General features: G+C 38.8%; 1 protein-coding gene across 7 annotated transcripts in view; it reads left to right on the top strand.

Moving 5' to 3' along the window:
* The window catches only part of Phc3 (polyhomeotic homolog 3), a 71,289-nt gene that overhangs the window by 42,366 nt on the left and 16,143 nt on the right, over positions 1-12,780 (top strand). For all 7 annotated transcript variants that reach the window (XR_004120412.1, XM_031376496.1, XM_031376500.1 and 4 more), the window contains one exon: positions 5,735-5,894. Coding sequence is in view for 6 of the 7 variants with exons in the window: in XM_031376496.1 (XP_031232356.1) it covers positions 5,735-5,894 (160 nt within the window). In the remaining variant the exon portion in view is untranslated. The remainder of the gene's footprint in view (positions 1-5,734; positions 5,895-12,780) is intronic.

Below are 12,780 nucleotides of genomic sequence, written 5' to 3' on the forward strand. Positions count from 1 at the left end.
GACCTTGATTAGTTTCTTCCTATGATTAAATGGAGTATAAAGATGAAATGGTAGTACTTAGTATAAGTCTTTTTTGCTTGTTTCCAACAGTACCACCTATTTGCCTGTGAATTTCATGATATTATTTTTAATAGCTGAGTAATAACATCATTGTGTACCACATTTTCTTTAACCATTCTTTGGTTGAGGGACATGTAGTTTGTTTCTATTTTCTGGATATAGCTGCAACGAACATGATTTCAAATGTCCTTGTGGTATAGTGGTACATCTTTTGGATATATGCCCAGGAGTAGTATATGAGTTTTGAGGTAGATCTATTTCTGGTTTTCTGAGAAACTGCCTAATTGCTTTCCAAAGTGGCTGTGCAAGTTTGCATTCCCATCAGCAATGGAGGAGTCTCCCCTTGCTCCACATCCCCATAAGCATGTGCTGTCACTGGTGTTTTTGATCTTAGTCATTCTGACAGGTTTAAGAATCATTTTGGCCAGGCAGTGATGGTGCATGCCTTTAATCCTAGCACTTTGGAGGCAGAGGCAGGCGGATCTCTGAGTTCAAGGCCAGCCTGGTCTACAGAGTAAGTTCCAGGACAGCCGGGGCTACACAGAGAAACCCTGTCTCGAAAAAACAAAAAACAAAACAAACCAAAAAACAAAACCAAAAAATCCCCCAAAACAAACAAACAAACAAAAGACTCATTTTGATTTGCATTTCCCTAATGTCTAAGATGTTGAACATTTCTTGAAGTGCTTCTCAGCCATTTGAGATTCCTCTGTCCAGAATTCTTTGTTTAGATCTGTACACTATTTTTTAAGTTGAACTTTTTGGTTTGTTGGTGTCTAATGTCTTAAGTTCTTTATATATCTTGAATACTAGCTCTTTGTCAGATGTGGCTTGGTTAAAATCTTTTCCATTCTGTCTTTTTGTCCTATTGAAGGTAACCTTTTGTCTTACAGAGCTTTTCAGTTTCATGAGGTCTTATTTACTAGTTGTTGATCTTAGTTCCTGTGCTATTGGTGCTTTGCTCAGGAAGTTGTCTCCTGTGCCAGTGTGATTAAGACTATTCCCCATAATCTTCTATCAGGTTCAGTGTGTTGGTGTCATGGATGGCCACATCAGTGTGTCTGATTTTGTGTTGAGATCTTTGATCCACTTGGACTTGAGTTTTTTGCTGGGATCTATTTGCATTCTTCTACATGCAGACATCCAGTTAGACCAGCACCATTTGTTGAAGATGCTTTATTTTTTCCATTGTATAGTTCTGGCTTCTTTGTAAAAAACCAGATCTTCATAGATGTGTGGATTTATCTCTGGGTCTTTGCTTCTATTTCACTGATCAACCTGGATTTTTTTTTTAAAGATTTATTTATGTGTGTGAGTACAGTGTCAGTGTCTTCAGACACACCAGCAGATGGTTGTGAGCCACCATGTGATTGCTGGGAATTGAATTCAGGAACCCTGGAAGAGCAGTCAGTGCTCTTAACCACTGAGCCATCTCTCCAGCCACAACCTATCTGTTTTTATGCCAACAACCGTGCAGTTTTTATTACTATTGATCTGTCCTAGGGCTTGAGATCAAAGATGACGATACTTACAGAAGTTCTTTTATTGTACAGGATGTTAAAGATATCCTGGGTTTTTTGCTTTTCCATATAGGTTGAGTATTTTTATTTCAAGGTCTGTAAAAAAAAAAAAAGATTGTGTTGCGATTTTGATGGGAATTATATTGAATCTTTAGATTGGTAAGGTAGTCATTTTTCCTATGTTAATCCTACTGATCCATGAGCATAGGAGAGCTTTCATCTTCTGATAGCTTCTTCAAAGGCTTGAAGTTTTGTCATTCAGGTCTTTCACTTGCATGGTTAGAGTTACTCCAAGATATTTTATACTATTTGTGGCTATTGTGAAGGGTATTGTTTCCCTAATTTCTTTTTTAGTCTGTTTGTCATTTGTATGTAGGAGGACTACTGATTTTTGTGAGTTAATTTTGTATGTAGCTACTTTGTAGAAAGTGTTTATCAGCTGTAGGAGTTCCCTGGTGGAATGTTTAGGGTCACTTATGTATGATATATGTATGTATATACATCTGCCAATAAAGATACTTTGATTTCTTCCTGTCCTGTTTGTATCCCCTCATAGCCTTCAGTTGTCTTATTGCTCTAGGTAAGACTTCAAGACTTCAATAATATTGGATAGTATGAAAAGAGTAGACAAACTTGTCATGTTCTTGATTTTGGTAGGAATGCTTTTGATCTCTCTCCATTTAAATAGATGTTGATTGTGGTCTTGCTGTAAACTGCCTTTATTATATTTAGGTATGTTTTTTGTATCCCTAATATTTCAGTACCTTTAATCACAAAGGAGTTATTAGATCTTCCTAAAGGTCTTTTCTGCATTTAATGAGATGATAATGTTGTTTTTGACTTTTTGTTTGTTTATATGGTGGGATAACTTTATTGATTTATGTATGTTGAACTATCTCTGCATCTCTGGGATGATGCCTACTTGATCATGGTCAGTGATCTTTTTGATGTATTCTTGGATTCTGTTTGCAATCATTTTATTGAGAATCTCCACATCTATGTTTATAAATTGGTCTGTAATTTTCTTTCTTTATTGGGTCTTTATTTGTTTTGAGTAGCATGTTGACTATAGCATCATAAAATGATTTGGGTAATGCTGTTTCTGTTTTTGTGTTGTGGAATAATTTGACGAGTATTGGCATTAGACCTTCTTTGAAAGTCTGGTAGTATTTTGTGCTATATCCATCTTGCCCTGGGCTTACATTGATTGGTGGACTTTTAATTACTGCTTCTAATTCACCAGAGGTTATAGGTTTGTTTAAATTGCTTATCTCATCCTTATTTAACTTTGGTAAATGGTATGTATCAAGAAAATTATCCATTTTTAGATTTTCCTATTTGATGGAGCACAGGTTTTTAAAGCCTTGCTCATGATTCTCTGTATTTCCTTGGTGTCTGTGGGTGTGTCCCTCTTTTAATCTCTACTTTATTAAACTGGAACTTCTTTTTCTACCTTTTAGTTAATTTGGATAAGGGTTTGTCAATTTTACTCATTTTTGCAAATAATCAACTCTTTGTTTCATTGGTTTTTTTTGTTTTTTGTTTGTTTTTTGTTTTTTTGTATTTTTGTTCGTTTGCTTATATCTTATTGATTTCAGTCTTGACTTTAAGTTTTTTCTGTCTATTCCTTTTGGGTGTGACGACTTTTTTTTTCCTAGAGCTTTCAGGTGTGCTGTTAAGTTACTATTCTCAGATCTTTCCATGTTTTGTCTTTTTTTTTTTTAAAGATTTATTTATTTATTTTATGTGTATGAGTACACTGTAGCTGTACAGATGGCCGTGAGCCATCAAGTGGCTGCTGGGAATTGAACTCAGGACAGCCCCGCTCGCTCAGGCCCCGCTAGCTCTGGCGTAATTCACTGTAGCTGTCTTCAGACACACCAGAAGAGGGTGTCAGATCTCATTATGGGTGGTTGTGAGCCACCATGTGGTTGCTGGGATCCGAAATCAGGACCTTCGGAAGAGCAGTCCGTGCTCTTACCCACTGAGCTATCTCACCAGCCCCCTTGTCTTTTGTTTTTTAATGTAGACACTTTTTAGCCTCTTGTGGTCAGACAGGATGCAGGGAGTTTTTTTCAATTTTCTTGTATCTGTTGAGACTTGCTTTATTTCTGACTGTGTCTCCAGTTTTAGAGAAAGTTCCATAAGATGCTAAGAAGAAAGTGTAGTCTTTTGTGTTTACATGGAATGTTCTATAAGTATCTGGTAGGTCCCTTAAGTATATGATGTCAGTCAGCTCCAGAGTTTTCCTTGTTTAGTTTTTGTCTGGATGACCTGTCCACTCATCGGAAGGCAGTATTGAAGTCTGCCACTTCAGTGTATGACAGGCCATACTTGATTTAAGCTATAGTAGGGTTTCTTTTATAAATTTAGTTGCCCTCATTTTTCATGCATACATGTTGAGAATTGCAACGACCTCTTCGTAGAGTCTTCCTTTGTTTATATTGTTTTTCACTATTTCTTCTGACTAGTTTTGGTTTGAAGTATTTTGTAAGATATTAAAATGCTACCTTGTGCGTGTGTGCGTGTGTGCGTGCATGTGTGTGTGTGTGTGTGCATGTGTTTCTCTTTTGATTTGCTGGGATAATTTATTCCTTGTGTTTTCTTGAGTGTGGTTTAACCACTTAAGATTGGAGTTCTTCTAACACCTGTAGGGTTGGATTTATAGATAGATATTGCTTAAATTTGGTTTTATAATGGCTTGTCTTATTTCCTCTACCTATTCTGATTGAACGTTTTGCTGGGTATAGAAGACTATGTTGGCATCTTGCTCTTTGTAGAGTCTGCAGCCTCTCTGTTCAGATCCTTCTGACCTTTAGAGTCTCCATTGAGAAGTCAGGTGTTATTCTAATAGGTCTGCATTCATATGGTACTTGGTCTTTCTCCCTTGCAGCTTTTAATATTCTTTTGTTGTTCTGTACACTTAGTGTTTTGATTGTGTGTGTGTATGTGTGTGTGTGTGTGTGTGTGTGTGTGTGTGTGTGTATGTGTATGTTTTGATTTTTATGTGCCAAAGGGGATTTGTTTTCTGGTCCAGTCTGTTTAGTGTTCCTGTACTTTTAAAAGCCACCAGCTCTGACACAACAGGTAAAGGCCATTTCCATGCTAACTTGGCAACCTGAGTTTGGTCTGTGGAACTCACATAAAGGTAGAAACAGCATACTTAATTCCATAAAGTTGTTCCCTGCTGTCCACATGTGTGCTGTGAATGGTACATGCTTTCCCCTTCACATATCACATGCGTATCATCATCATCACAGAGTAATATTAATTTAAAAATTTTAAGGCTGTTGATGTTGGATTTCAAGTTCAAGGCCAGTCTGGATAACTTAGCAAGATTATCTCTCAAAATAAATTAATACAGAAAAAAATATAGAAAAAAAGTGTCTGGGGGCAATGTGAACTGAGGCGAGGGCTCATCTTGTAGGTAAAGCAACCTCTGTGCATGTATGAACACACTCATGACTGCTCCCTGATCTTCACCACCAAATTTCAAAATGTCTGTAGATACAGCCATGAATTAGAGAGCTAGTCTTCGGTGTTCAAGGAACCAGGAAAAAGAGAGAGTTGCTGAACTGAATGGTATTGTGAAACATTAGACTGGGCATGTAGGTTGCATAGGACTATAAACCCAGCATTGGACAAAGGCTGAGCAAAAGGATCTACATAGTTAGAAGTGATCTTAAAAACATTCTAAGGCAACAGATGAGGGAATAGCTCAGTGCAAGACCTTGGATTCTATCCCTAGACCTACAAAATAAGTCAGTTCAAACAGCTTCCCCTTTAGCTCCCAGATACACTAAGAGTTAGGACCTTTGCTCCCCCCGTGGTGCATGGTAATCTGATTACTTCCCTTTCATATTACAAATGCAAAGCATCATTCGTTTGTAAGACTTTTAAAAGCTCGATGCTTAAAGCTGCAGTGCAATCTGTTTGACAGACCTGCAGCATATATTCTCCTGGCTAGCAGTAGTATGTGTGTATAGACTACCTTGTACTTGAGGGATGATCGAGCCCTTTAATGATTGGATCTGGTCACCAATTAAGTAAATATCACTGATACCATTCATGCCAAAGGGGTCATTTTAAAATTAAACTTATTTATTTCTGAATTATTTTTAGATATTATTTTGTATTCTCTTTTCCATTTAAAGGTGAGTCGTTCGTCATTGCTGATAGAACAACCTGTGAAAAAGAGGCCTCTTTTGGATAATCAGGTGGTAAACTCTGTGTGTGTTCAGCCAGAGCTACAGAATAACACAAAGCATGCAGATAACTCATCTGACACGGAGATGGAAGACATGATTGCTGAAGGTCTGTGGATCTCATAAACCCTTTATTCAACCTAGGCTTTTACTTCTTGAAATGAGGTGTGGCTTTTTAGTCTCCATAGATTTTCATTTTGAAAGAATTCAGATTTGTCTACATACTCACTGTATGTATTTGACTATAATTATGGGCAAGCAAACCAATCTTATAATTAACAACAACAACAAAAGCCCAACAACATTGGTGTTGATTTGATTTCTAGGTATGGCAAGTTCTGTCATACATGAGAGAAAGTATTTTAACATTTTTTGCGTCAGGACAACCAATTCTTGCTTTTAAAAAGCAGACCTAAGTAACATGAATATTTTGTGTAATTTGCTTAAAAATAAAGAACATCTGTGTTGAATTTGCTTAAAAATAAAGAACATCTATGTATTTCGTTTTAGACTTGTCCTAACTGTGATGTCCGATATGAGATAGAGATTTTAGGTTTTTCTCCTCATCCTCCTCTTCATCCTCCTCCTCTTATTCCTCCTCCTCTTTCTCCTCTGCCTCTTCCTTCTCCTCCTCCTTCTCCATGCTGTCTTAAATACCCTTCAACTCAAAGACCCTGCTTTCTCTTTCCTGGGCTTTCTTATGTTCACTCACTGTCAGATGGTTGCCTGCTCTACCTCTTGACCTATCTTGACTTTATTTGGCTCTTGTTTACAGGAAGTTCTTAAATTTAAGGTGTGTGCTGGGGCTGAGCCACACCACAACAAGAAACAGTTTTTTTTTCAGTTCACAATCTCAGGTTTCACAATGCGATCAAATATCCTACAACAGTGATGTCCTTATTGTAACCAGATGGATATTCCAGTTACATTAGGGATGTTCTCTTCAGTCAGTAGATGAAAACATCTGTTTTAAGAGAAAAGTACTGTTAACCTCCTTACTGTGAAAGACTCCTCAACTTGACTATATTTTAATACTGAATATCCCTCATAAGTCGAAGTGATAAAATGGCTGAGGGAAAACAAACACAGGAAGATACAAAAATGATGTTCTCTGCCTTAAGTTTCTTGTTTAAAGTCAGCAAATGCTTATACTGTGTTTCTTGTTTTGTTTTTAATGAGGCTTTCAATGTCGTTAAAAAAATAACCAACAAAACCAAACAAACTAGCTGTATTGTGTAGGAGGATCTTCATGAGAGATTGTTCTTGATAATTTTGATCATGGTCCTACAGTTGCTGTTGCTTTATATGATGTATTTAGTCAGGACTTAAAATAGTGAACTCATTAACATCTTTCTCTTAGTAATTATCTTTAGTATGTCTAAAATTAGTTTATTCTTTTACAAATATTTGAGTTTGTGTTACTCTGTTGTGTGTCTCTATATATTGTTAAGTTTAGCAAAATGGCAAGTGAATACCCACATTCCCCCTGGCTCTTAAAGGATGGCACCTGTCATAGTTGGTGTTTTATAAACTTCTGCAAAGTGTTTTTACACCATCTTTACTTCTTATTTGAACAACCAAGCCTGTAATAGTATAACATTTGACCTTTACTAACTTGTGGTTATTATTTCAAGTTCAGTTTGATTCTTTCTGATGTTAAAGGTAATTAACCATGAAACGTTGCAAACATACATGTAGAGACCGGTCTGCTGAGCCTCATTACGAGGCTCAGACACTGCTGTGGCCCAGCTCAGTTGCTCTGCCACACTCAACTCATGCGTCCTTTGCTTCTCTCCCTCCCACCCTTACCCGTGTCCACTGTCTTCTCATTCTTCCTCCTTGGTTCTCTCTGAATTGTAGTCATTTTGTTTCACCAAGACAGTGGGATACCTTAAAAGCAGGTATTTTCTAAAATAATTAAATAGCTAAATTAATTCTTTGGTATAATACCTGAGCCATATTCATATTTTCCCAGTTACCTGAAGCATGTTCTGCCACAGTGTTTTGATTAAAATCAGAATCCAAACAGGGTCACTATGATGCCTTACATTATTAGGATTAAATTTCATTTAATTATCAGATATATGTTTTTAGTTGTACATGTGATTATATGTGAGGACAAGTATTTAGGATGAAAAGCAATAAAGAAGAATGTTTAGGTATTCCTTTTTCTTCCTCTTATCTGTAAAACGTGTGAATGAAGGTTCCGGTCTAAAATGTGTTTTATCATATCACCCTGGTGAACACACCAGAGGAACATGGAAATCTGGGAACTTTTATAACATGTTTCATGGTAGTTGTGGTTTATAAGGAACAATATATAACATTGCTAGTGTGCTGGCACATGGAGGAAGAAGTGAAAACATACCCTCTATACTGGCTGGTTTTGTGTGTCAACTTGACACAGGCTGGAGTTATCACAGAGAAAGGAGCTTCAGTTGGGGAAGTGCCTCCATGAGATCCAGCTGTAAGGCATTTTCTCAATTAGTGATCAAGGGGGGTAGGGCCCCTTGTGGGTGGTGCCATCCCTGGGCTGGAGGTCTTGGGTTCTATAAGAGAGCAGGTTGAGCAAGCCAGTAAGGAACATCTCTCCATGGCCTCTGCATCAGCTCCTGCTTCCTGACCTGCTTGAGTTCCAGTCCTAACTTCCTTTAGTGATGAATGGCAGTGTGGAAATGTAAGCTGAATAAACCCTTTCCTCCCCAACTTGCTTCTTGGTCATGATGTTTGTGCAGGAATAGAAATCCTGACTAAATCACTTCTCGGCCTTTTGGCTAAGATCAAGTGTAGAAATCCTGACTAAGACAGCTCCCTCCCTTAAGGAGCTTTGTGTTCACTTGGGAACTAGGGAATTACAGAGCAGCAAGTGTTCGATTTTTCGTGAATGTCCAGACAGTAAGAACACAGAACTGGCTGAAATTATTTACAGCTTGTTGAATTTCTTACATTGATGTGGTTTGAACTACATTTTACCTTAAAAGAAACGAGGCAAGCATAGACTTAAGATAACAGGAAAACCAGTTCTGATTAGGGCATGAACAGTGCACAAAGGGCATGAGTGAGGAACCATGGAAGACAGCTGGAGTCAGGCCTACAGGACCTGGGATGAAGGTAGCTGGAGTCGGGCCTACAGGACCTGGGATGAAGGTAGCTGGAGTCGGGGCTTGAGGGAATTGAAGTTTTTTGGCAGTGGTCAGAAACTGAAAGAGCTTTGAAATTTGCTGCTCATCTCTCTGTTGGGTGTATTTAGAGGTTTGGCATATGGTTGACGTCTATAGTCAAAGTGTGAAGAGGAAGGAGAGATCAAAGCAGTGAACAGTTTAGCAGAAGGGCAGGAAGATCTAAAGATGGTTAGTACATTGCATAGCAGAGAAGTATTACAGGAAATGCTAACATTTGTAAGTACTTAATAGTTTTAACATTCCAAGGCCATTTTATAATTTCAGCATTTTTATTACAGTGTATACCAGTGATCATGCAGTATGATACTGAGTAAAATGGTGAGGTCATTTGCTTAGTAGCTTTGGTTTTTTATATATAATTTCAGTATAAAAACACTCATTTTTAAGGTAGGCAAACGTTTAAATTTCATGTTATGCTTAAATCTCTGTGTTTGCTCCTCTGTTCTGTTTTAAAACACTGACCCAAACCAGCTTGACAGGTTTCGTCGCCTTACGGTTATCAGTCGGTTATCAAGAGAAGTTCCAAGGCAGGAACTGAAGCAGAGGTCGTGAAAGAACACTGCTTGCTGCTGGCTTGCTCCCCATAGCTTGTTCAGCTTGCTTTCTTGTATAAAAGCTAGAAGCAGGGGGCCGGGAGAGTGGGGGAGTGGTATACGGGGGTGGGGTGGGAAGACACTGCCCACAGTGAGCTGGGCCCTCCCAGGTCAATCTTTAATTTAAAAAATGTCCTACAGACATGCCCACTGGCCGGTCTGATGGAAGCGTTCCTCATTTGAATTCCTTCTTCCCAAATGACTCTAGTTTCTGTCAGGTTGACAAAAAAATAGTCCAGTTGCCCCCTTGGTAACTCCACATAAACACTTATTCAATTGTAACCTTTTCTTTTCTGTTCATCCCCAAGATTCCATGTTAACATCACAGTTTAAAATATAGCCTAACTCTGGATAAAGTCCTGCAGTCTTTAAATCATTCAACAACTTCAGAAGTCCAAAGTCTCAACTATGGGCTCTTATAAAATTTAAAATGAGTTATCTTTTTTTATTCTACAAGGGAAGAACCAGGACATAGTAACAGATTAAAACAAAACCAGACTCCAACAGTGTTATGGCTTATGTCTGATGTCTGGGACTTACCCATGATGTCGTAGGCTTCAAAGGGCTCAGGTAGCCCAAACCCTTGTCAAGCTGACAAGAACTAACCAGATAAGCATCAACTGTTGTTTTATTTGGACTTGTTCTGTAATCAGAATTTCCAAATAATAGCTTGTAATTTGTCAAAATAGTGTGTTATCTCTCCTGGTAAATCATTGCATTGGTTATAGTTTTCAGGTAATTTCCCCATTTGCTGCTGATCCTCTGTGATTTCACGTCTGTTGGACTCGTTACACAAAGAAACTGGAGGGGTGTGTTATGATACAGGTGTGGCCACTGATTAGAGCCTCAGCTTTGATGTCTCTGACACAGCCCACATGCCTTAGGTCTGATGATGCAAAGTGATGGTGGGCATCCGAGCTCTATGCCTTCTGGCAGTGCAATTCCAGTGTGGCCCACCTTTATAGTCACACTCATACTAGAGAGACGGAGAAAGGTGTTGTCTGGATTTGCCAGAATTTCTACTTACATATCTCAGGGGTCAGAAGTCAGCTACACCTAGGGCAGAAAGTAGTTTCCATCCTGAGTGGCCATATTCCTAGGATTTGTCTTTGGGAGAAAGTGAAGAATGACTAGGTGTCTGTAGGTAGAAGCCCGTTGTTATTAGCTAAACCTAGATAGGTTTATCTTAAGTTTATTTGGTTTTCTATGCTTTTGCTTACAAATGTTGAAAATATACCCAAACATTAGGATAGGGATTATTATTCTCTATCAATATTGGGGTTGGAACCTGAGGCTTACTTGTGCTAGGCAAGTAGCTAACAGCTCGTTATATCCCTAGTCTTGTTTATTTTAATTGGAGGACACAGGGTTTCATGAGGTTGTTCAGGGAGGCCTTGACTTGACCTCTTCCTGCCCCAGCTTCCCATGTCACTGAGCTTCCAGGCCTGCACCACCAGCCTAGGCTAGAGTAGACATTTCTAAGTGTTCTTTCTTTGTGAAGCACAAACTGGTGTCCAGCTTCAATGGCATGTTGTTCTTAAACAGCATCTGTCTGATCTCTTCCCTTCCCCACAGCAGCAGCAGTAGCCCGTAATTAGGTATTTTACACAGTTGTATCACTTTTTAAAAGTCTCTGAAGCAAGGTTTTGAGCGACTTGCAGAATGGTGTCTTGGTAGCTCCATCAGTGGTAATGGTTGAGTGAGTCTCTCTGGTCCAGGCTTTCCAGATCAGTTCAGGTACAAGTGATACTCCTGGGAGTTGAACAGCAAATTCCAAGGGCAGATGTGAAGGTTAGGACTGATGAGCAGTTTTGCTCAAGCCATCTCTAGGTCTTTGGAAGGGGCAGAATTTTTTATTTTTTAGAAACTACATTTAAATTTGTTCTTTGAAAATATCATACGTCTATATAATGAGTTTTGAGTAAATGTACTACTCCACGTGGTCCCTTTCAGCTTTTCCCAGACAGCTTCCCTATCATTTCCTTCACTCAGTGCCTTGCCTCCACTGCGTTCAGTTAGTGCCACCAGTGTGTGCATGGGTTAGAGGTCCACTGGAGCCTGTGCAAACTACCAGAGGCCACACACCTGAGGAGAAAGTGACTCTCCTTCCCCAGAAACTGACAATAGCTGCACAGCTGGGGCCCGGTGAAAGGGACAGTTTTTATTTTACTTTTTACAGCTATATGCATACTGTAACTAAATCAGTGGTCCTTGTATACATACCAAGGTAGTTAAGCATACATGCATACCTGTTTACATACATACTTGCATACATACCAAGGTAGAGAGTTACCTTCAAATGGCCACTCCTGTCCTGAAGATGTAGACCATTTGCCTAGGATATGAGAAGCCCTAAGTCTGATTCCCTGTACCACATACAAAGTACAAACCAAGAAGGCCATGTCCTGCCCTGTGATGTCGTTAGTAAAGATGATGTGCCTGGAGCCCTACCCGAGCCAGCTGTTTCTCTACTTGTTTCAGTTCTTGGGAAAGGTTGTGTTCGCCTCGGCAGCACATACACTAAAACTGGGAAAGGCCATGCAGATGGAGCTGTTTGCTTTAGGTGTTGTTGTTCCTGAAGCAGGAGATGAGAGTGAAGGAGAGGGATAGGGCTGGGGTTAGATTCTTACGTAGTAGGGAAGACCATAGAAAACACACCAGCAATTGTGTTTGAGATTTAAAAGCAGAATTAATTTTATTTAATATTAAAAGGAACTTTTGTAAATCGGTTATAAATATCTTTATAATATTGGTTATACACCACAGGTCCCTTAGTTAAAAACTTTATGTGTCCCACTGAAATAAACATAAGTTTCTCCACTTGGAAGCCATTCTCCTCTCCATTAGGAATTTAAAGCGTTTTTCTGCTGTAAATCTTCAGAACATAAAGTAGCAAATTTATATCCTGTATTCTGATACCTGAAATGTCCCTTCTAGTGGACAGTGGGTATATGACACTTACCTTCCTTTCTCAGTGGTTATAAATCATTAAGTTGTTGTTTGTACATTTTAGACATGCTGGACTCTTAGCAAAACTAATTTATATTTATTTGTATAAATATACTTACATATAGAAAAACCCATAATGTTTGTGTAGAAACAAGGAATTAGTAAGAGCCTAACCAAGTAGCTCTGGAGTCAAAAAAGGTGAGGAGCCATTGGCCTGACTGTGTCACATGACTATATTAGAAAAGGTGAAGAGCCATTGGTCTGACTGTGT

The sequence above is a fragment of the Mastomys coucha genome, unplaced genomic scaffold (assembly GCF_008632895.1).
Source record: "Mastomys coucha isolate ucsf_1 unplaced genomic scaffold, UCSF_Mcou_1 pScaffold17, whole genome shotgun sequence".
Classification (NCBI taxonomy): domain Eukaryota; kingdom Metazoa; phylum Chordata; class Mammalia; order Rodentia; family Muridae; genus Mastomys; species Mastomys coucha.